At 38.4% G+C, this 22,487-nt stretch overlaps 1 protein-coding gene across 2 annotated transcripts in view; it reads right to left on the bottom strand.

Moving 5' to 3' along the window:
• The window catches only part of LOC142345365 (uncharacterized), a 36,159-nt gene extending 14,366 nt beyond the window's left edge, over positions 1-21,793 (bottom strand). For both annotated transcript variants that reach the window (XM_075397395.1, XM_075397397.1), the window contains exons 1-5: positions 20,072-21,793; positions 14,740-14,983; positions 14,281-14,471; positions 11,970-12,325; positions 11,512-11,667 (exon numbers count right to left, since the gene is read on the bottom strand). In XM_075397395.1, coding sequence (XP_075253510.1) covers positions 11,512-11,667; positions 11,970-12,325; positions 14,281-14,471; positions 14,740-14,983; positions 20,072-20,929 — 1,805 coding nt within the window. In that variant the 5' untranslated portion in view covers positions 20,930-21,793. The remainder of the gene's footprint in view (positions 1-11,511; positions 11,668-11,969; positions 12,326-14,280; positions 14,472-14,739; positions 14,984-20,071) is intronic.
• Positions 21,794-22,487: the final 694 nt, after the last annotated feature.

Here is a 22,487-nt window from a genome sequence, read left to right as displayed (position 1 = left end):
AGTTTTGGACGTTAGCTATCTCGAACATTTTGGTCCATCGACCTGGACGTAATCGGGTTAAGGATTGCATCGTCCGCTTTAAGTCAACTTCCGGCGCACAGAGGCTGGTTAAGTGACAACTATGGGATTTTCTGGCACGCAGAGGCTGGTTCAGCGACAACTATTGGAACTTCTGGCGCACATAGGCTGGGTCATTGAATACTATTGGTACTTTTGACACACATAGGCTGGCTCAGTGAAAACTATTGGATCTTCTGGCGCACACAGGCTGTGTCAGTGATCACTATTGGTACTTTTGGTGCACAGAAGCTGGGTCAGTGATTACTATTGTAAGTTCTGGCGCCCAGAGGCTGGATCAGTGACTACTATTGGTGTTGTGGTGAAAAAGGGCTAAGTCAGTGACCTTTTTTGTTTTTCTGGCACACAGTGGATTGGACATTTGTTCGGACGGTGTCTGTTGCGGCAGGGAAGTGTTGAAAAAACTGTAAGACAAAACTTTAGTCTTCAACATTCTAAACAAGTAAACTCTGTTTCTGACTGGTGCTACTTATATCCACACTGGCGGCGGACCTCCAACTTAGACGCAAGTAACCGAATAAAAAATTGAGTGCTCAATTAGCCGAATCACTTGGGTGCTCACTTAGCCGAACAATTTTGAGTGCTCAATTAGCCGAATAACTTGGGTGCTTAATTGGCCGATTAACTTTGAGTGCTCAATTAGCCGAATAACTTTGTGTGCTGAATTAGCCGAATAACTTGGGTGCTCAATTAGCCGAATAACTTTGCGTGCTCAATTTGCCGAATAACTTTGGGTGCTCAATTAGCCGAATAACTTGGGTGCTCATTTAGTCGAATAACTTTGAGTCCTCAATTAGCCGAAAAATTTAAGTGCTCAATTAGCCGAATAACTTGGGTGCTCAATTAGCCGAAATTTTTTCGAGTGTTCAATTGTCCAAAAAATTTTCAAAGATTCAATTAGCCGAAAATTTTTCGAGTGTTCAATTAGCCGAAATATTTTCAAGTGTTCAAATAGCCGAAAATGTCTCAAGTTTTCAATTAGCCGAATATTTTTCGAGTGTTCAGTTCGCCGAAAAATTTCCTAGTGTTCAGTTAGCCGAAAAATTTTCAAAGGTTCAATTAGCCAAAATATTTTCAAGTGTTCAATTAGCCGATAAACTTGGGTGCTCAATTAGCCGAATAACTTTTGAGTGCTCAATTAGCCGAATGACTTGGGTGCTTAATTGGCCGAATAACTTTGAGTGCTCAATTAGCCGAATAACTTTGTGTGCTCAATTAGCCGAATAACTTGGGTGCTCAATTAGCTGAATAACTTTGCGTGCTCAATTTGCCGAATAACTTGGGTGCTCAATTAGCCGAATAACTTGATAACTTTAGCCGAAATTCTCAATTAATCAATTAGCCAAAAATTTTTCGAGTGTTCAATTAGCCGAAAAATTTTCGAGTGTTCAATTAGCCGAAAAAGTGTTCAATTAGCCGAAATTTTTTCGAGTGTTCAATTAGCCGAAAAATTTCCTAGTGTTCAACTAGCCGAAAAATTTTCAAAGGTTCAATTAGCCGAAAAATTTTCGAGTGTTCAATTAGCCGAAAAGTGTTCAATGAGCCGAAATTTTTTCGAGTGTTCAATAAGCCGAAAAAATTTTCGAGTGTTCAATTAGCCTAAAAATTCTCAATTAATCAATTAGCCAAAAATTTTTCGAGTGTTCAATTACCCGAAAAATTCTCGAGTGTTCAATTAGCCGAAAAAGTGTTCAATTAGCCGAAATTTTTTCGAATGTTCAATTAGCCGAAAAGGTTCAGTTAGCCGAAAAATTTGCGATTGTTCATTTAGCCGAAAAATTTCCTAGTGTGCAATCAGCCGAGAATTTTTTGAGTGTTCAATTAGCCGAAAGATTTTGTAGTGTGCAATTATTCGAAAAAATTTCCGATTGTTCCATTAGCCGAAAACTTTTCGAGGGTTCTATTAGCCGAAAAATTTCCTAGTGTTCAATTAGCCGAAAATTTTTCTAGTGTTCACTTAGTCGAAAACAAAGTTATCATCAATTACTCTTTATGACCATTGAAAATAAAAGCAATTGCTCTTTATTGTTGGTGCTAGTTCCCTCAGTCGAACAAAAGGCAAAATGCATGAGCCTCAGTACTCCCGTCACTTAAAATCTTCCTTTACCGAGCCTGGCTTGAGCTTCAAAGCTTTCAAGCAGAGGAAAACTGTGCAGTATAAGTTAAGCGTTGAGTATCCACACGCAGACAAAGTTGTTTTTTGGCACGACGCCATAAATAATAGTTTAACTCCTCATCACAATAACAATCATAACCCATTATCCGCACATGAGTTGATTAAGGAGCTTAATCTTGTTAAGAACAAAATAAGCGCACTAGTCAACTGCCCCGGCAAGGAGCTCCCGATATCTTTGCAGCACTTAAACAAACAGATTTCGTTGTAGTCCGCGTCTTGAAAGATTTGCTTTCAAAACGCAAAGCAAAAGACCCACACGACTACACACAATTGCATCCACCTTTCTATTAAAAGATCAAGTCCCTAACAATTGTAAGGTTCTATAGCTTCGACCTTAATCGTATCATTAAGAGAACGCGTTCGAAGAGACTGAACCAGCGACGTCGAAAACCTCGCGCTAACAGGGTTGCTGCTCTCTTGGAGGATTCTGCTCACGAGCCGTGGCTAGCTTAAGTGCAAGGCTATAGCTCGGTAGTGAATTCCTCCTGGTTAGTGGTGGTGCTGTTGAACTGAACTTGTCGGCCTTCCCGTTAGCCTTAAAATTTTATCTCACAAAAAGCAACGCATCGCTGACGTCCCTGATAGCTTTGCTACACCATTAACCCTATTATTGTATTCCCGTAATTTAATATTGTAACCTTAATTTGCTGATTGCATAAGTGTTCATTCTATTTGAAGTTCAATTTTCAAGCAGTTCTAAAGATGGAAGCCCAAGTAACAAAATTGATTGAAGCAAGATCTAAAGCCGAATTAAACGTAAACGAAGTTTACAGAGGCATAGATGAAGCTATCGAATGCGTTGCACGAAGAGCACGAGTCGACACCTTGGTAGTCAAGGTCAAAGACATTGTCTACAGCAATGTCAAAAAATGACCAGTTGATAAAAAATAGCTGATCGACACCCTAACAAAGCACAAATCTCTGGTTGAAAGAAGCAAGCAAAACACATGATAAGTACCTGATAAGTGCGCGCCAATCCATCGAATCACTCACAGAACCCCAGAGTATCAGCAAGACTCCGAGGAAAGCGTCGAAAAGTGGTACAAAGACGAATTCGATGGCATCAAGTCGAAGACGTCTAATAGCAAACTCAAGCGAGAAAAGGTAGAAAGAGAAAACGAAAATAAGTTAAAACTGGCTCAACAAAAGCATCAACTAGAGCTGAACACAATCAGTGAAGAAAACAGTCAAAGACTTTTTGAAGCTAAAGTGAACGAGCTCGGGGCGATGGAGTATTCAGATGAAAGCCTAGGCAATGAACTTGACGAGCAACTAACTTCAAACCTTATCGACACTGTTGAGCGTGTAGCTGATTGGGTAAACAATGCCAACCCCAAAAAACACATTGCCTCCCGCGATTGAAACAATGCCTTCCGAAGATCCACAAAGTTTAGGAGCTGCTCATCTAGGCATTGCGGCTCCACAGATGGAGATCAATCCACTCCTTTGGAGATCAAGAAATCATTTACCAGTTGGAAGTTTACAACATTTGCAACATAATTACATGCAAACTGGTCCCTCCCTAACAGACATTAGTCAAGCTCCGCAAGCCCCATTAGAAGGTTTTCCAGATCAGTCTCAATTGGCTAACACTTATAGTAGCTTTGTTCGAACACCCAGAGGGGTATCCTACTTCCTTTCTTTGGGAAATAATGATGCGCAACAATCTGATGAAAATCTGCAAGACAGTGAGACCATTCAAGTAGCTGCTAATCTAACGGACAATGTCGTCAGACCTAGCCATCTTTGTGCCCAGGGTGAAGCCTTGAATTTGATGGCAAACGATACCAACCACAATAACTCTGACAAACCGCAGATCCAAGCAGCCAGCGTAAACAACATGTCGCTAAGACAACCCACAAACACTAACACTTTGGTGCAACAGAGCAATGACAATCAAAACCTCGTTGAAAATACAAACAACACAAATGTTGTCTTAAGCCAGCCGTTCAACACTCAGCAGCAAAACACACACGCTCAGAATAAGCATAACAAAATTTTGAACCCTGGTCAAAATTATTATCCAATGGCAAGCCACCTCTTAACAAATTTAACGTTTTGGCATATGCCAAATTTAGATATGTAGCCCAGTCAGTTTCCCACGTGAATACACAACAAACTCCAAACACAAATATACGCCAACCGGTGGTATCGTTTTCGAGTAGTGGTACAAATTTTTATCATCGAAACCCGTTCTCAACATCTACCATAGTAAATCAGCCAATCAAACCAATGTCAATACCTTTGCAACAACAAGCAGCTCCAATGTTCCTTTCTCATCAGTCCACAATGCCCATATACCCGTCGAATGCTTTAACGCCCCTTCCCGCAGCAGAAATACCTCAGATAAATCAGTCATTCAATGTGAAAGATTTGGTTGACGCGATAACTTCTATTCATCTCAATCCCTTGCCTTAATGGAACCTTTCCAATTACAACGGAGTCCCTTTTTTGTGGCACGAATGGATAGGACAACTCAGAAGTGCAATAGATCCCCAGAATCTTTGCTGCCAAGTTGACCTATTTGAAAGGACTTTTAACTGGAAAAGCGAGGAGGTCCATAGAATATTTCGCGTATTCAGGAGCTCTATACAATGATGCAATGAAAGTTTTGGGAAAAAAATTCGTTCAACTGCACGCCATTGTTGGTGCTCATCTGGGTAAGCTGAACAACCAAACCCCCCTAAAGATGCATAACTCCGAAAACATTTTTGCCTATGCGTCGGTAATTTCTAGTCTAGATGGCGTGTTTCGTTCAATATCGTATGATGCTGATCTTCAAAGTTCATCTTTAGTAAATCATATCGTGGATAAGCTGCCGCCAAATCTTAGAGAATCTTGGCGCTCACACATTGTGGGGAACCGATGGGACCATCCATCGTTGCTGGATTTCAATGATTGGCTGCAGACAAAATCTGACACCCATGACTGCATTAAAACAGCCAAGTTCAAAACGAAACTTGAAGAGCCGCCTTTCTCGTCGAAAACAAAAAATACATCAAAGGTTTTTGAATCTAACTCAAAAATAACTGACGCAAAAATGAAAAACCAACCTCCAAGACCCATTAAGGAAGAACCCTGCCCTCATTGTAAGGCTAACCACTCTTTGTGGCGATGTCCAAAATTTTACATACGAGAACCCAACACAGAGAACTAGAATTGTCGCTGAGAATAGGCTCTGCTTCTCTTGCTTGAAAGGATCACATCAGTTTAGAAGTTGCCCCAACCCCAGAAAATGTAAATATTATGGTTGCACTAGTTCACACAATTCATTACAACAGGGATCTTAACGTATCTTTCCTAGAAACAATCTTAAGAAAGGAAGTAAAGCTAACAATGCTCGAACTACACAGTCTTCCTCGTCAGTAACAGTTGGTGGTAAGAATGAACTACCAACTCAGAGTAGCTCGTCATCTTTTGCCTCAGTATCGGACGTAAAAGTTCTTCTGCAAGTGAAACAGGTTGAATTAATTAGCCCCACTGATGAGAAAACAAAAATTTTTGCGCTATCTAATCCCGCATGTAGTCACTCATTTCGAATGCTGCAGCAGAACGTCTTAAGTTTAAGTGTAAAAGTCTCAGATTAACGGTTTGCGGGATAAAAACTCACCGTAAAACCTATGGCAGAAAAAACTTGTGAAAGTTTCCAGGTTAGTCCATATATTAGGGAGAACTTTAACATTGGTTCTGATATAGTGGACGTTCCCCATTTGCAAGAAACCTACCCGTATTTGAGTGTTCTGGATCCCGTTCGGTATAGCCATTCGAAAGTCGAAATGATTCTAGCCCAGGACGTGTACTACGGCATCCGCCCGACTGAGTATTTTGAAAGTGAATCAAAATGAACTCCCGTTGCCGTCCGTCTACCAATGGGATGGGTGTTGAGTGGTCTACTGCCGCTAAACTATCGTTTCGTTTCCTCCTGCTTCAAAGCTATTATTGAGCGAGAAAAAGATTTAGTAGAACAGTTAAGAACCTGGTACGAATTGGAGTCTTACGGTGCAACGAAAGAAGTTGACACAAGGTCATCAGCAGACCGCAGAGCAGTCGAAATATTAGAGAAAACCACGACGCACGATGGTCAAAGATACCAATTCGGAATGCTCTGGGTCATTGACGACCTCGAATTACCAAACAACTACTACTCAGCGCTCGCGCAGCCAGAGTCTTTAGAGAAAAGTCTTTCTAAGGACGATGAACTTCGTTCTAAATATTCAAAAAACATAAGTGATGATGTCGAGAAGGGCTACGTTTTTCGGATAGAAAACCCAAAAGATCTCAGTCAACGATCCAAACGTGAGTGGTACTTACCACATCACCCTGTAATAACTCCTGGCAAAATTAGAAGGGTATTGAACGGCGCTGCAAAATTCCACGGAACTTCCTTAAACAAATCGTTACTGACTGGCCCTGACCTACTTCAGCGTCTCATCCATACTCTCATCCGTTTCGGGCAGCATAAGTATGCTGTCGCTGCCGATATCGAAGGTATGTTCCCTCAAGTGGGCGTCCCAAATGCCCTGCCTCAAAATTCTGTGGCGGTCAGCCCTGCCTCAGCCCTGTGGCGGTCAGCCCTGCCTCAACCCGGTCAGCCCTGCCTCAAAATTCTGTGGCGGGAGACCCATCATCAGAAGTGATGGTATACAAATACAGCCGACATATATTCGGTGCGAAGGATTCAACAGCTTGCTTGAATTTTGCGCTCCAGAAAACAGCAAAAGACAACATTCGTAGGTTTCCCGATGCTGCACAAGAGGTATTAGATAAGTTCTATTTGGACGACTATTTGGATTCTCTAGAAACACCACACGAAGCACTAAGTAGAGCCAAAAACTTAGTTGAGTTGTTGAAATTAGGAGGATTCAAACTAACAAAATTTATAAGTAACACACCACGCTTACTTGATGAAATTGACAACAATGATCAATTATGCCAAATTAAAGTGATCCTAGTTTCTGATGAAGAAGCTTCTTTACATGTTCTGGGTCTAAAGTGGAATCATCGAAAGTATACCCTAGTCGTTAGCCGAGGCACGAAGTGCGACGAGAGCAACAAAGTCAGGCAACGCTTAGTCCTCAGCCTAGTAGCAAAAGTCTTCGACCCCATTGGGTTGGTCGCGCCATTCATGGTTACCGCTCGACCTTTGTTGAAGGACATTTGGAGATTGAGTGGCCAAAACTGGGATAACACACTGCCCTTTGAAATGATGAATAGGTTCAAAGTCTGGAGTTCAGATCTGCCTAATCTATGCAACCTGACCATCCTTAGAAGTTTCTTCTCCCGGGCTTTCGATCATTTGGAACTTCATGTTTTTGGAGACGGCTCTCAGGATGTCTTTAGTTCAGTTGCCTTTCTCAGGGCCAAAGTAAAATCAGGAAGTAGTGAACAAACCGAAATTGCTTTTGTTCTAGGAAAAGCAAAGGTTGCCCCCATGAAGTGTTTAACAGTTCCTAAACTAGAATTACACGCTGCCCTCTTGGCGACACGGTTGAAAGTTGGCATTACTAAAGCCCTAACAATTCCATTGAGCAGAGTCTTTATGTGGACTAATAGCACCACTGTTCTACAGTGGTTGGGTTCTCTTGATATGCAACCTATTTTTGTTGCTAACAGAGTTTCTGAAATTCTAGAGTCGACTACAGTTGATCAATGGTTCCATTTGCCAACTTCAGACAACCCAGCAGATGCTGGAACTAGAGGCATGTCGGCTGAAAACTTACAAACGAGCAGTTGGTTGACAGGGCCAAGCTGTTTGTTGAATCCTCAATTCCCTTTTCAACCCAGTACAAACATCAAAGATAGTCTTCAAACAAAATCATCTTCGTTCAATTCGCACAAAGATGTAACTCCGCCTGATGTGGCATTTGCCGTCAATACGACGCAATCTTAAACAAAATTTAACTTTAATGGGAACAGTTCTTTCAACAAACTAGTTCGAATTACAGCCTATCTCCTCCGTATACTCCCTAAGCATGCTTCATATCGTACACCAGACGGCATTATATGCAATCCTTATGAGCTTCGAGTAGCTGAGGCTAAGCGTCTTTTTTTCATGCAGTCTGAATCATTTCCAATTGAGCAAAAACTATTTTTTGATGGTAAACAAACAAACACAAAGAGTCGCATTGCACCATTCTCGCCCTTTATTGGCCCAAATGCCTTGATTAAATCAACTGGCCGATTGAAACGTTTGGTCGAGGCGGACTATGATTTCAAACTTCCCATTATTTTAAATCGCCGTAATCCGGCAGTAAAATTGTTTCTTTTGAAGAAACACCAGGAAAACCACAATGAAGGTGTTGAATTCTTACGAACTTTCATCCAGCGCCGTTTTGCTATCATCAGGCTTCGTTCCGCTTTGAGGTCAGTCAACCACAATTGTATATTATGTCGAAAGCGTAGTGCAGACACAGTGAAGCCAATCATGACAGATCTAACAGTAGAGCGTCTGTCCTATGGTAAACCTCCTTTCTCTAACTCTGGGATAGACTACTTCTGTCTGTTCTATGTAGCTGTCAAGCGTTCAACTGATAAGCGCTGGGGGTTCCTTTTTACGTGCCTTACAACTCGAGCGCTCCATATTGAAGCCGTAAATTCCATGGATAGCAGCTCTTGTGTTATGGGGATAGAAAGTTTCATTGCACGAAGAGGTACACCGCAAGTTCTATGGTCAGACAATGGAACAAACTTTACTGGTGCCTTGTCAGTTTTCTTTAAAGCTTTAAACCAGCGAGCGATTGCGAGCAAAATGGCACAGAAAAGTATTAAGTGGCAATTTAACCTCTCATCATGGTGGTTCGTGGGAGCGCATGGTAAGGAGTGTCAAACGGATATTCTACGCTGTTCTCGGTAACCTCCGATTGACTGACGAGGTGCTTCAAACAACATTCTGGCTAGTTGAAATGACACTCAACAACCGGCCGCTCACCTCTGTAAGCAATGATCCAATTACTCTAAATCACTTCCTTCTTGGGTTCCGTCCTAGTATGCTGCCTTCAATAGTTGAATGTGAAGACTTTGATCACAGAAAGCGGTACGTCCGGGCGCAACCATATGCCGACTCAATTTGGAAACGGTGGTTGGATGAGTACGTACAGGCTCTGAATCAACGCAGTAAATGGTCAAAAGCCGCTGCCGATGAGCTAAAAACAGGAGATGTGGTATGGCTCGCCGAAAACTCATCTCCCCAAGGCCATTTTCCTCTAGGACGTATCGGAAAAATTCACTTTGAAGATGGCGGTTTTGCCCGTTCCGCCGAAATAAGAACCAGGTCCGGTAATTATGTCAGACCCGTTGTTAAATTAGTTCCAGTTTTTGGTACAGCACTTTTGGGGCCGGAGGATGTTGTGAATACAAATGTAAGCGAGAAGTGTAAACGAGAAATGTGAACGGCTTTAAATTGTAAATGCATGCATAACAAAACAAGTAACCATAGCGCAGATAGTATAGCACTGCACTCTTAATCTAGGGACCGGTGGTTCGAGCCCCCACCATGTCAAACCCTGCGAAGCAAAATCCGTATTCTAAAACATGTGCCTTGAGCAACGAACCGTTTGAGGGCGGTTTTCAGCTAAACTAGCCCGATTTAGACTAAGATAACATAGATATAAAATTATTAGAGTAACAAAACGCATTGAATGGTTTGATTTTAAGCAAGGCCAAACTACGTCACACTTGAGCTGAATTGACCTCTATTGGCTTACAAAAGGCTAACAGGTCATGTCTGGCCTTTTTGCCGCCAGTGTTACTTTATAAATCTTATGTGTACGAACTTGAGGAGTGTTATGTGTGATTGAATAAGAGCTTATCGTTGAAAAATACGTATTGTTATCTTGAATAAAGATTGTTCTTTTACCGTTTTCCTGTCATTCGAGTTTTAGACGTTATCTAGCTCGAATACTATCGATAAAGAGGAAACTAAAAAAAAACAGAAAACAGCTACAATGATTTTTCCGCAAAACAATGTGCCTCAAAAGTTTCATACACTGACTTTCACAAAATGAAAACCTTAAGACTTGAGAATACGAAAACAATTAGAGTACCCACAAAAAAAATGGAAAGAAAGAAACAAATGAGATTTATTTTTTTAAAAAACTGCATTGATTTATAAATTTTCTCTCGAAAACGATCAATTTGAGAAGGTAAATGGGGCCCATAATTATAGTCTGCATAAAATGGAAACTGTATAAATTTTTCATGTGTTCTAAAATCTGAAATAAGCAAAAAAGATTAAACAACAGACATAGTTTGCTCCGAGTTTTATTTCGCCTCAATAGCTAATCTTTCTAATTCATTAGGCCCAATAGCTATAGTTTGAATTGTCAGCTCAAAATAATTCAATAAAATAATTTGCTTTCTTTGCATTTGTTAAATGTTCTGGAAAAACAACTAGCCTAAAATTTTGCTCTTCTACTGAGGAAAAACATATTGCAGGAAAAAAAATGATTCCCGATAAACCAAAACAAGAAAGGTTAATTTGAATTTTGTTTATACTCAATAGTACGTACAATCTTCAGTTCACTGTACAAAAAATTTTTTGACACTCTGATGGTGCTAGCATCAATTTTTTTTAAACAAATTTTTAAGAGCATCAATTTTAGCAATGTAAATTGCTCTGATCCTAGTATAGAAGTGAAAACAGAGTTGGAAAGCACGATTGGGGGGATAAGGCATCACGGAGGGCCTTAAAACAGATTAGATCCCAATTCCATTGCTATGGAGATGTTGACTTCATCGGAGCCCAGGTTACGGGTCCTTCATTTCTAAAATGATTTTAACCTATGCAGGTATTTATATCGAGTTTCATAAGCTGTTCAAAATTACTCTACATCATCAATGAAAAACGCAAATTTCACTGAGTCCTTGAAGTTTAGGATTTTAGAATAAAATGCGTAACCCTGACTTCTGGAGCCCGTCTCACTTGTCAAAACGAGACGCGTTTCACTTGAAATACTTTACTTGTTTCTGTTGCTTTTAACTCTGGAATTCGTTACAGATGGTAACATTTTTATGTTTTATCAGAATTGTATTCAACTTGACCAAAAAAATCTTTTTGCGAATATTTTACTAAATAGGCAATACACTTTTTTGAGTTGTGTGTGTTTGACTGTAGCAATCTGGTCGCTATTACTTTGCAACGATACACTATTAACAATAGTTAACATCATTTAATGGCAACTCTTAATGGAGCTCAATTAATGCACAGGACGATATCTAAACTAGAAAAGAAAAATTATAGACATGGTACTGATATCTACCTGGGGTTAATGGACATAGTGGCATTGTTGTTGTTTGGATCATTATGAGCACCACCTGTCATTTGCAGCTGTGATTGGAATTGGGAGGATATCATTATTGGCTTGTTCTTCGATCTAGTTGCCTTGAACCTTTCTATTATTGGGGAAATATTAATTCTAAAACAAACAAATTTAATTAACAAAAACTGAAGATCTCTTAACTTTTCAACTCAAATTTTTAATGCAAATTTTGGTTGTCGATGTTAGATGACTTTTACGTCGACCGTGTTTTTATTTTGGTTTTGTTCTAATGATACTGTTTATATGTCTTTTCATACCGATTATTGGTCTAATATAATCTTTTCATGCGGCGGACTCTGAGATGATTAAGATGATTCTCATAAAAACCAGCGTACACATAGCAGAAAAGTCTGTATACCTAAATCAAAATATTCTTTCAAATGGTTTTCCGTTCTCACCTGATTTGAGTTATATTCAATTTTTCCGACTCTTCGCTACTTTGGTTGCCTTTGCTATTGTTGGGCATTCGCTGATCTTTTTGACCTCCCGGGTTAGTAAAACTGTTTCCTGTTACACTTTTTCGACCCGCTCGTTCAGTTAAAGACCCATCTTGTTTACCCTGTTTCTGAGATTGCTCTGGATATCGCGCCGTCTGTGCGTGGGTTCGAGGCTGAGCTTGGCTGTCAGTTTTCGCAGAAGGTTGTTGAGGTTTTGATTGACAGAGGAGGTTTGTGTCTAGTAATTGGGGAGGGGGAAACTTCCCACTGTGCACAATTGACATCCATTCCCTTTTAGTTTTCTTCACAGGAAATACCTATATATAAAATAAGAGTGGTGATCTATACATCAAACGCTTTAATTGAGTATTTGTAATTTTTTGTGAGTCCGTGCTGGTATTGAATGCAAAAATCTATCATGAGCTCTATGTGCTGACTGAAGTTTTCACTTAAACTTTTTTCATCAAAATAAGATATCCAGATATCAAAACATAAAAAGCCAAGCATTTCTTTGTTCATAAAAAGCCAAGCATTTCTTTGCAAAAGCGACTTATAATTCACGCTACTGTCACAAAAGACCCAAATCTTTTTGTAGTCATATAAAGATGAGTTGAGGAACACAGTTACATACAATGATAATGAACCCACCCAGAGAGCACTTAGAAACGTTCTAGAAACTAAGCGAAAGTATCTAATGGGCATCATTCTTATTGCGCTTCAGTATTACGTTTGTTTTTGTTCTCCAAACCCATAATTTTTTTTCTTTGAATGAAAGTTATTGCCCAAGTTTTATGAGCAATCAAAATTCAGGGAAAAAATGATTTTTTTTAAATTGCCAGAAAATTGATTCTTGTTTGTCTTGGGTCACGAATATTCAGCATGATTATAAGGGCACCAGACCACCTTTGAGAGGACATGAGTACTCTCTGTCTAACATGGTGTTGAAACACGATTGAGTGCATAAAACTTGAGAAAACATTCTGGCATGTTGTGATCAAAAAGTTTTTTTGGCCAGGGTCTGTTTCATCGGATGCCTAATTGGTCTCCGGCGGTCTTACCAAAAATGGCTCTTAGCACATTTCGAAAACCATTATTTACGTCTACTTCGAGTTTAAAAGTGAAAAACGCTGACTGAAAATTCCATTTAGGGAACCGCCTCTTCATCCTCGACGTTTGTAAGTACGTCTCACACGTACAATGTATTAACATGGGAAAATTGACATGTTGTTACAAATTGAGTAACTCGTCAAATTTTGTTACCGATAGACGACAGTAATGAACATTTCGATCATTCACAAGCCTGAGTGGGTATAGAACGCTCGAATATTCGATTGCAATAACGAGAAGTTGATCAAAGTGGATTTCGAAATCACAAATGTCATCTGAGTAGGTTTGAAATTGACAGAAAAAATGAAAGAGTGGGCTTTGACAAAAAGAAATTTCTCAACAGAGTGGGTCTAATATTTGTAACAAATTCAAACTGGCTTGTGTCTAAAATCTGAATCATGTAAATTAAAAATAAGCACTTTGTTAAAGTAACATAACAGATATTTATAAATCAAGCGTTATCATTTTTCCAAAATTGGATCAACTTAAGGTATTCTCTTCCTTAATTAAGTAGTCTTGGAAAACGTTTGAGCGTACTGGAATCCAGAAAATGCTGTGATATGGTCTGGTCAAAAAATTTATGCCCTGAAATGCTTTAAAAGAAAAACTGTTTGTTCTGGAACGGCTTTAACAATGATAATTTTGATCGCACTTCAAAAGCAGTTCCATCATATGAAATTCTGAACAAACCGATTTCAAAATTGCGAATGTCCGATGAGATTTTCGAATTGACAAAAGCATGAAAAGAGTGGATATTGAGAACATGAAAGCCTGATCAGTTTGATTTATAACAAACAAATACCTGACCTGATTGGGTTCGAAATCTCGGGTTGCGACTTAACAGAAATCTGACAAGACTGAGACTTTGAAACAGGAAGGCTCAACAGTGAGTTTCGAAAGAACGAATTTATTAACAAAAGTCTTGACCACGGTTGCACGAAAGTGTAGACAATGGTCTGGCGGTGAGAAGTCACTCCAGTCTTGGGCTCTAATCACATGTATATTTTGTATAGGACTTCAATTTGACTTTATTTGTCACTACTCTTATTGTTTCAAAAGACAGTTCGAAATTTAAATTCGCCCACCATCGTCGACAACAAGCTTGGAATCGAATCGATACCGACAAAAAAATCTTTCAATATCAACTATCTATAATCTGTTGTACCTGGACAACAGGAGGGGCGTTGAGGTGTCTGCAACTGACGAGAGGTAACTCCAAGATGGTGAGGAGGGATTTGGTGTACTTGAGCATACTCCCTTCCAGTCCATCTAGCCAGAGAAAGAGGCCTGCCTCTATCTGGAACGGACTGCTTAATATTCCACCCTCAACTCCTAACTCTGCCATTGTGACTTTTCCTAAACACGCAGTGGATATTTTCTCTTACTCTTCAATCGTGCTTAATGTTTGCATTTTATTTGCAACACCTGTGCAAGAAAAATAATAGTGTTGAATAGGAACTTGTTATGCTGACAAAAAAATGACACTAAAAAACGCTCTCCTTTAGAGTAATTCTCCACTCTCTTCACGTTGACCTTGCAAAAGATACTAGTAGATTCATTAAAGTTTTTTGAAAAATAATTAGCAACAGAGTTTCCAAAAATAAGGACAAATTTTACTAAGTACCTAAGAAATACACAAGTTGGCCCGTTTTGAATATGAGTCGCTCGTATCCACTGTCGCAGAGGTCAGGCTGTGGCTTGAACAGACCCACTCTGTTCACAATGGAGGGACTGTGAAACGTGAACACCTGGTGCATGCTGGCCTGTACCTTCATCTGGTACCTCTCTCCCCCATTCCAACTGCTCACCATACTCACTATGCCCAACAGACAAGATTTGCGGCTTTGTTGTTGTTTTTTGTCATCCAGCTGAAATTCAATTAAAAGACGTAGACTGATTTGACTATGATTTTATAAGTAATCTTTGCTACTATTGGTTTTTAAACGTAAGAAAAGTTTGCTATGTTAAATTATCCTAAGGTGGTGGTCAGGTGAGTCATTAAGCAAGCCAGCCGAATTTTCAAAATCAGGAAGCCAAGCCCAAAAATTCTGAGTCTTATTTTAGTTTGTCCCTGTCGGGTGGGCGGTGCACTGCGCGTGTGTCACAGCTTCGGCGCGGTTTCTATTTTACATCCCAGAGCGCATAAGAGGCTCATGGACAGTGGTTCAATGAGCTCGCACCCTTAAATGTCTACAGAACAATGCGTTTATTTATTGCACAGGAATACATTATATACAGATACAATTGGTTGTCATGATTTTAACGGTAATTAATGAGTTACGTCGGAAAATGGTTTTAAAAAGCACACAAATTTTGACATGCTTTCACTGTTTAGAGCAAAATTGCTTGCTAGCATTATTATGATTTACCCGGAGGTTGTTGGCAGAGCAAATAAGCGCTGCATCAGTCTAGAGACACTCTGTTTTTAAGGATGGCCACTCTGTTTTTTAAGGATGGCCACTCGAGACTCAAGTACGGGTACGTACTACCAATCAATTCAGAAGTCATCATTGCAATTATTTTTAGTTAAACTAAATTCTATAAAAGTTTTAAATAGAAGCTTATAAGATCTAAATTACTGATTGTGCTTGTTTGTTGGAGCCAGTTAAAGCTCTCCGCTTGTTCTGAATCTTCCTCGCAGTGATTTTGGCGAGCATCTTTGAATTTGGTTTTTGTGTCCAGGAGTGCAAAATTATTACAGCCAAACTACCGAGATAGATAGACACGTAGAAACAAGACCAGATAACACGCAAAAAAGTTTCCATACAGAAGCTAAGCAAGTTTTTCTTCTGAACTGAAATATTTAAGGTTAGGAAAACAATAGCTGTTTTTAACTAAGCAATAGAAAAAACTAAAGTAAAGTTCTGCGGAAGAGTGGTTGAATGTTCTATGTTGACATAAACCATAAAATTCCTGAACCAAATTTCTCATAGACTAAGTTTTGATTAGCTTTGACAAATGACAGAAGACAGTGGAGTTTATATTATGTTTTGCTTTAAGATAAAAACATCAGTTTTTTGTCTGACCTTTGCCAGGAATTAACTTGATGAATGGCTAGCGAAACAATTAGACATTGTACTAGAAAAACGCTGTGCCAACAATGTATAAAGCGAAGTAAAATGATAGAGGATGCGGTGCTGCTGGGACTTGAACCATCGCCTTTTATTGGTTGGTTTTGCTGTCAATGTATTCACATTTAATTTATCGTGACTTGTTCGTGGTGTCCTGAAATCAGCTAAATGATGAATTGGATATTGATTTCTTGCGCGTGCTCGAAATGTTCTTTTTCATGCGCTAATCGTATGTTTCTAAACATTTCTAAATTCGTATTTGTAAAACGAGTTTTACAAACTGTTTTCATTGAAAACGGAAGCAAGTTACCAATTTCATTATAATTTCAAAGAATTAAACTTTTTAATTTTCTTTTTTGAGTCATAGCCTCCACAGTGCATCAAACTCTTTTTCTATATCTAAACAGTCAAAACCTAATTTGAGACAATTGCTACGCTTTTGTTATGTGCTGCGTAATCTAAAACCTCAGTTAAATGCATGCTTTGAACATGCTTTCTACTAGTCTATTGTGATTACGCAGAAGGTTTTTGCCTCTTCCACCTCGGTTCGAAAACACATGTTGGTCTCCCTTTGAGTTCTCTCGAAAAAATTCATATCAATCTTTGTGGTCATATATATCCTCTAGTAAATTTCTTGTCGTTTAACATTCTTTATTATCTGTTATTGGTTGTAGTCATTTACACTTGACTCCAAAATCTGACCGATTTTCAACTGTTTTTTTGCTCTTGTATTCTAAAGCTTTAGTTTTTCTTGTAAACTAGTTCTCACTTTTGCTTAGTGCACACATGACTAGTTTTGATTACGTGATCGTGACTCACTGTTTCATAGATCTTTTTATTTCTCTTTGGAGAATGTTTCTTTTTCTCTTCAAGGTAACCGAATCTTTTCCTATTGTTTTTCAACTCTTTCTGTTTTCTCTTTTCCTGACAAAATATTTGATTTGCTTCTCACCCTAAAATAAAAAATTTTGAAAGGTTGATAATTCGAAAGACCAAAATGGATTTCCACTATTTTTTCATTTGTTCTTTTAGCTTTTCTGTCTTATGGTAAGTATTTTTGGATACAATCTTGAGTTTTTTGTACTCATTTCTTAATATCTGCTCGAATATCTTATAATTAAATTTTGTTTTATGTAATCTTTATTTTTTTTTATTTTGAAATTGTATCTGCATGAAACATTTTTGATAATTTCTGGCAAGCGTTATACTACTTAATTATGAGATACTGAAAAGACTTTTGGACTACCATCCAAAACATCTTCCTACGTGAAATACGAACCAAAGTATTAATTGGTGCACAAAAAAAAACGAAAAAGAGACTGAATGTGTAATACTATTTACGTGGTCGCCATATATGTCATACAAGAATTTAAGGCATCTTCAAATTGTTTCAAAATACATAAATAAACAATTTTGTTGCAAATCAAAGTCTTGGTTTTCTTCTGTTTGTTTACCGTGAAACCATGTGATATTTGTACGGCCACTAGAAAATGAAAAGAAAAACTCTTCTTTGATATGACATAGTATCAGGAATTTTGTACGGCTAATTATAAAAAATCGAGAAAAGATGTTTGATGGTGATTTTGATCAACTCTGCCTGCTGAAAACTCACAATTTTCTAAAACATGGCAAAGATTAAAAGTTTTAAAATTTGTTTTTGAATCGACGAATGTTTTGATATATTTGGATTCATTGAAAGCTGAAAAATTATGTTTCTTTCTAATCAAACATACAACATCTTTCTGTGATGTCAGAAAGTTTTTCGAAGTACAATCTAGAGAGATTTTGAGCTTTTCAATGAGTGTGGTTTCTGCAAAAAAATGATTAGGTGATTTTTTTGGCTGCTGATAACATCTTAAAACTCCTGAGCGGAATTGTTTGTTTCTTCATAAGCAAGAAACTTGCGAATGAAAAGCCAAATTTCAATTGCAACATCTTGACATTTAGGTGGTACTTTATCTAAAATAGGTAAGAAATGCGTTGAAAAGACAAAACTCTGCGTAGAGAAAAAATGAGCTGCCAATTGGATAACGTGCAGCGTTAATTTGACTAAAGTATCAATTGTACATTGGTTCGCTTAATTGCTCTTTGAAAACCGAGGTGACGTAAGACAACAATCTTGAAAAGTTTTTCATATTTCTTTGACAGCAGTTTGAGATGTCGATTTGTCTTTAGGCCACTGCGTTCGTATCAACACTATTTTTTATTGAAATACAAAAGTTTTTTTCAAAAGAGACCCTGTGATCACAAACTATTTTTCTTGGAGTTCTATGATCATCAGCAAAGAAAACTTTTAAAATTTATAATTTTACAACTTTCACAGATATATTTTTTAAATATTGACTATTTGTCAGAATTTAGCAAATCTTTTATGAACCAAATTTTGTTTTGCTTTTATTGACATCTGGTGTTGTAAGCGATTTAAATTAAATGCTGTTATACTAATGCAAATTCTGAACCATCTTTCAATATTTTCTTCATAAAATGAAGAAAAAAGGAATTGTGAACATACTTAGGAACATTTACGGACGTACCCCAGAACAGTAATAGCCAAAACGTGAGTCATCAAAAGTTTCCCCAGAAACAGTAAAAATAGAGTAAAATTAAAGTAGAAACAGTAGAAACAGTAAAAATGGCTATTCAAAGATGACTTGTACTCTTAACGAGCTTGTTCCTAGTTTGACTACCACGACGTTCGGTAATCTCTGTTTCAAAAATGAAAAAATCAGTGTCTCTTAATGCCACAAGAACGTAAACACGTCATCACCCAGGTCGAGGTGGCCAGACCGAAGTGACCCCTGATCAGACGAGTTTCGAGCGCACACATGTTCCCGGTGCGCTCGAATTACATGGTCTGGAAAAGGCTTCGAGCGCACTTTTGTCTGGACAATGGTCTGGAACTTGCCTGATCAGATGCCACTTTGTTCTGGGACGGTTTGATCAGAGGTCACTTTGGTCTGGGACGGTCTGATCAGAGGCAGCTCCAAGCGCACACTAGTCTGATCAGAGACCAGTTCGAGCGAATTTTTTTCAAGCTTTTTTATTTTCTTGCTGACTTTTGTTGTCTCTGGTAAGAGTCAACAATAAAACAGCATTCTGATCAGAACTTCATCTGAAAATCTGATGGGTTTGATCAGAACCAAGAGGTCCAGCTGATAACAACTGCCGGTCCCCTCACGAAAAAATTTTGAATCAAAGTAGATCAAGACGTTTTTATGCAAAGCTGTCTAAGTTCATTTTTTCAGTTAAAAGCATAAATAAATGGCATACTCATTAATTATTTTGATCATTTTTGTTTTCGATTTATTTTCATTAGCAATACATTCAAGATTGGCTTTTTGTTAGTTGAATATAAGATTGATAAAATGATAGATGAAATGAATATATTATAATGATATTGAGAGATCTGTTCATGTTCAAAATCGTTCTCTGATCAGACTATTTCGAGCGCACTTTTGTCTGATCAGAGGTGATTTCGACCGCACTTTAGTCTGGGGCAATATTTCGAGCGCACTTTAGTCTGGACAATGGTCTGGAACTCGTGTGGACAATGGTCTGGAACTTGTCTGATCAGGGGTCACTTCGGTCTGTAACTCGTCTGATCAGAGGCGGCTTCGAGCGCACTTCGAGCGCACAAGGATCTTCGAGCGCATACTCGTCTGATCAGAGGTCACTTCGGTCTGGGACGGTCTGATCAGAGGTCCCACTTGTCTGGGACGGTCTGATCAGAGGCGATTTCGAGCGCGACCTCAACCTGGGCAATCACAAAATCAATCAAGACTTATTTTACCTTGAGATAAGATGTATCGTTCCAAGTATCATAATTCCTGTTATAAAATGCCAAAAAATGTCGAACTAGTTTTTAAAAAGTTGACTGTCACTCACCTCAGCAATGCTCTCTATCTGGGGCAGCTTTGCACTTTGGCGATCTGTAGAATCAGTTGCTGTTAAGTTTGAAGGCAGCGAAAGACGTTGTTGAGAAGCTGACGACAATTTCTTCTGTTTTTGCATGTCTGAATACTTTTTGGCTCTCTCCTGGAATTCCCTATCCCGATCTGAGCTGTTGTTTGATAGGGAATTGTTTGGGTTAATCATTGAACTTTGCGGCTCTCCATTGCGCTGAATACTGGGCAATTTATTCAAAGTTTTATCATTATTATTTCCTTTCCCATCGTTTTTACTGTTACTGTTGCTCGTTTTTTGTTCAGGGTCTTTTGAAACATCAACATTGATGGTGCGGGTCTTTTGATCATAACTTCCCTCTTCTGTTTGGAGACTAGCAGAACTGAACGAGCTATGATTGGTCAGTTGTTTTTTGGGGCTCGGGGTCCTGCTTACTAGCGACCTGTTTGCGCGGTTCCGATCCGGGTCAACTTGCATGTGATTATTGCTCTGGGTTCTAAGGTTGTTGTTGGCGTTGTTGATATTGTTGTTTGTCTTTATTGTTCTACCGCCGCTTCGATTTTCACTCAATTCTGCTTCCTCTTCTTGCACTGTGTCTTCGAGTTCTTTCGTCCAATTTTGACCACTATTTTGGGCACTATTAATGCTTCCGGACCTCCCAATATTTACGTTGTTTGGGGTTCGATAGCTATTAAATCTCTCATCTTTGAGGATACCATTTTCGTTTTGTTGTTTTTGTTCACGATCGTTTTGTTTTCTGGTCATATTTCGAAGTCTGCTTGTGTTATTCATTTTTACTTCGATTGAAGGAAAACCGTCTCGTCCGTTTGAAGATTCCATGCTGCTTTCTGTCACTTTAGCTCATTCTTCGGTTTTATAATATCTATCATAAAAATGACAATATGAAACTATCACAGTCGAACAATATATCACGACAAAAAGTCAATTTTAAAATGGGGTTTTGTTTTCGTGGGTTTTTTGTCGGCTGGGGTTTATTTCCTAGAACCGACCTTTACATCTGGGAGACTTGTGTCTTTCCAGCTCTCAAGATTTGTTCAGTGTTCGAATCTTTGCTTGTAGCAAAAATATTTTCCTGTAAGCTGATCAAACTAATGGTCGGTTGCTTACTGGTCGCCATATTTTTGCGTTTGTTCCAGGAGATTTTGATGAATAAATAATATTTTTTTAATTAACGTGATTTGTAGCATTCTGATTTAACCTCAATTCTGTAACATAATCACCAACTTTTGTCCACATGGCTAGAGAAATAGGCGACGTAATTAATACTCTCGAAAGCAGCCACTACATCTTAGGAGAGATCGTAAATTGGTCGCAGCTCGTTTTAAGTGTATAAAAATACTACACCGTTCAAAATCTCTCCTATTAATTAAAAAGTTGAAAAATAAATATTATAAATTTGTCTGTCACAGCTGTATAACCAGGTGAATATATAACTCAATAAATAAGTGATGAAAAGGGCGGAAACTTTTTTCGCTCCATGCGCCCACAACAACTTCGAATTTATCAAATACTATCTTAGCTGTTATATCGTTACTTTACAAATTTAGCAATTCGTAATGCAAGTAAAAATGTATAATTAATTGAAACAAAGAGCTTTAAGTTTATAATTAAGATTTAAGCTGTCTGTCTGTTTTGGTTATGCTAATCACGGTTTAAAGTTTTGAGTTGGATTTATTTTTAAAAAAAATCAACGCAAAATTTACAAAAGATGAAGTATAAGATTGAGAGCGTGCATGGTTTAAATCGACGTTATAACTCAAGCCGTGCGTATACTGAAGTTTAATGATTTACCTCGTTTAAACATAAATCAGCTCAGTATTCCGAATTATTTATGCTCTCAAGTACCTCTTAAGACTATCATGTTAACAAATGTAGACAGTTTTCATGTAGTACAAAAAATTACATATCAAAATGCAATGTTACGTTATCTTTCACGATGAAGGACCAAAAGCAAAATTTTTTGTTGATTTTTCTTAGCTGGTTCGTAAAAGTTTGTAAATAACAGCAGAACTTGTTGTGGATGAAATTTAACAATATTTATAGTAGCTTATACGAGGCAATCCGTAGTCCTGAAGGCCGAACAAAGAGATGTAGAAATCTTAAGTAGGTTCGGCTTCAAACGTACGAAATTGTTGGTGTGATTGGTCTGAATCGCAAAAAAGCTTAGGTTTCAAATGAAGGAATTCGTCGGTATGCTAGGTTTCTTAGATGATTTTTCAGTGTAAAACATGAGAAATCTTTGGTATTTTTCAATACCAAAATTTGAGTTTTTAATATTGTATTGAACGTTTATAAAAGCTCTATACGTATCCAGACGTATTGTAGTTCCAGACATATGTCGTGGAGACAAGTTCTTTAAAACACAAAGTAAGTAGAA

Source organism: Convolutriloba macropyga, chromosome 9 (genome assembly GCF_964194025.1).
Source record: "Convolutriloba macropyga chromosome 9, txConMacr16.3, whole genome shotgun sequence".
In the NCBI taxonomy this organism is placed as follows: domain Eukaryota; kingdom Metazoa; phylum Xenacoelomorpha; order Acoela; family Convolutidae; genus Convolutriloba; species Convolutriloba macropyga.
The sequence above is the reverse complement of the archived record's forward strand: the minus strand, read 5'-3'. Positions and strand labels throughout refer to the sequence as shown.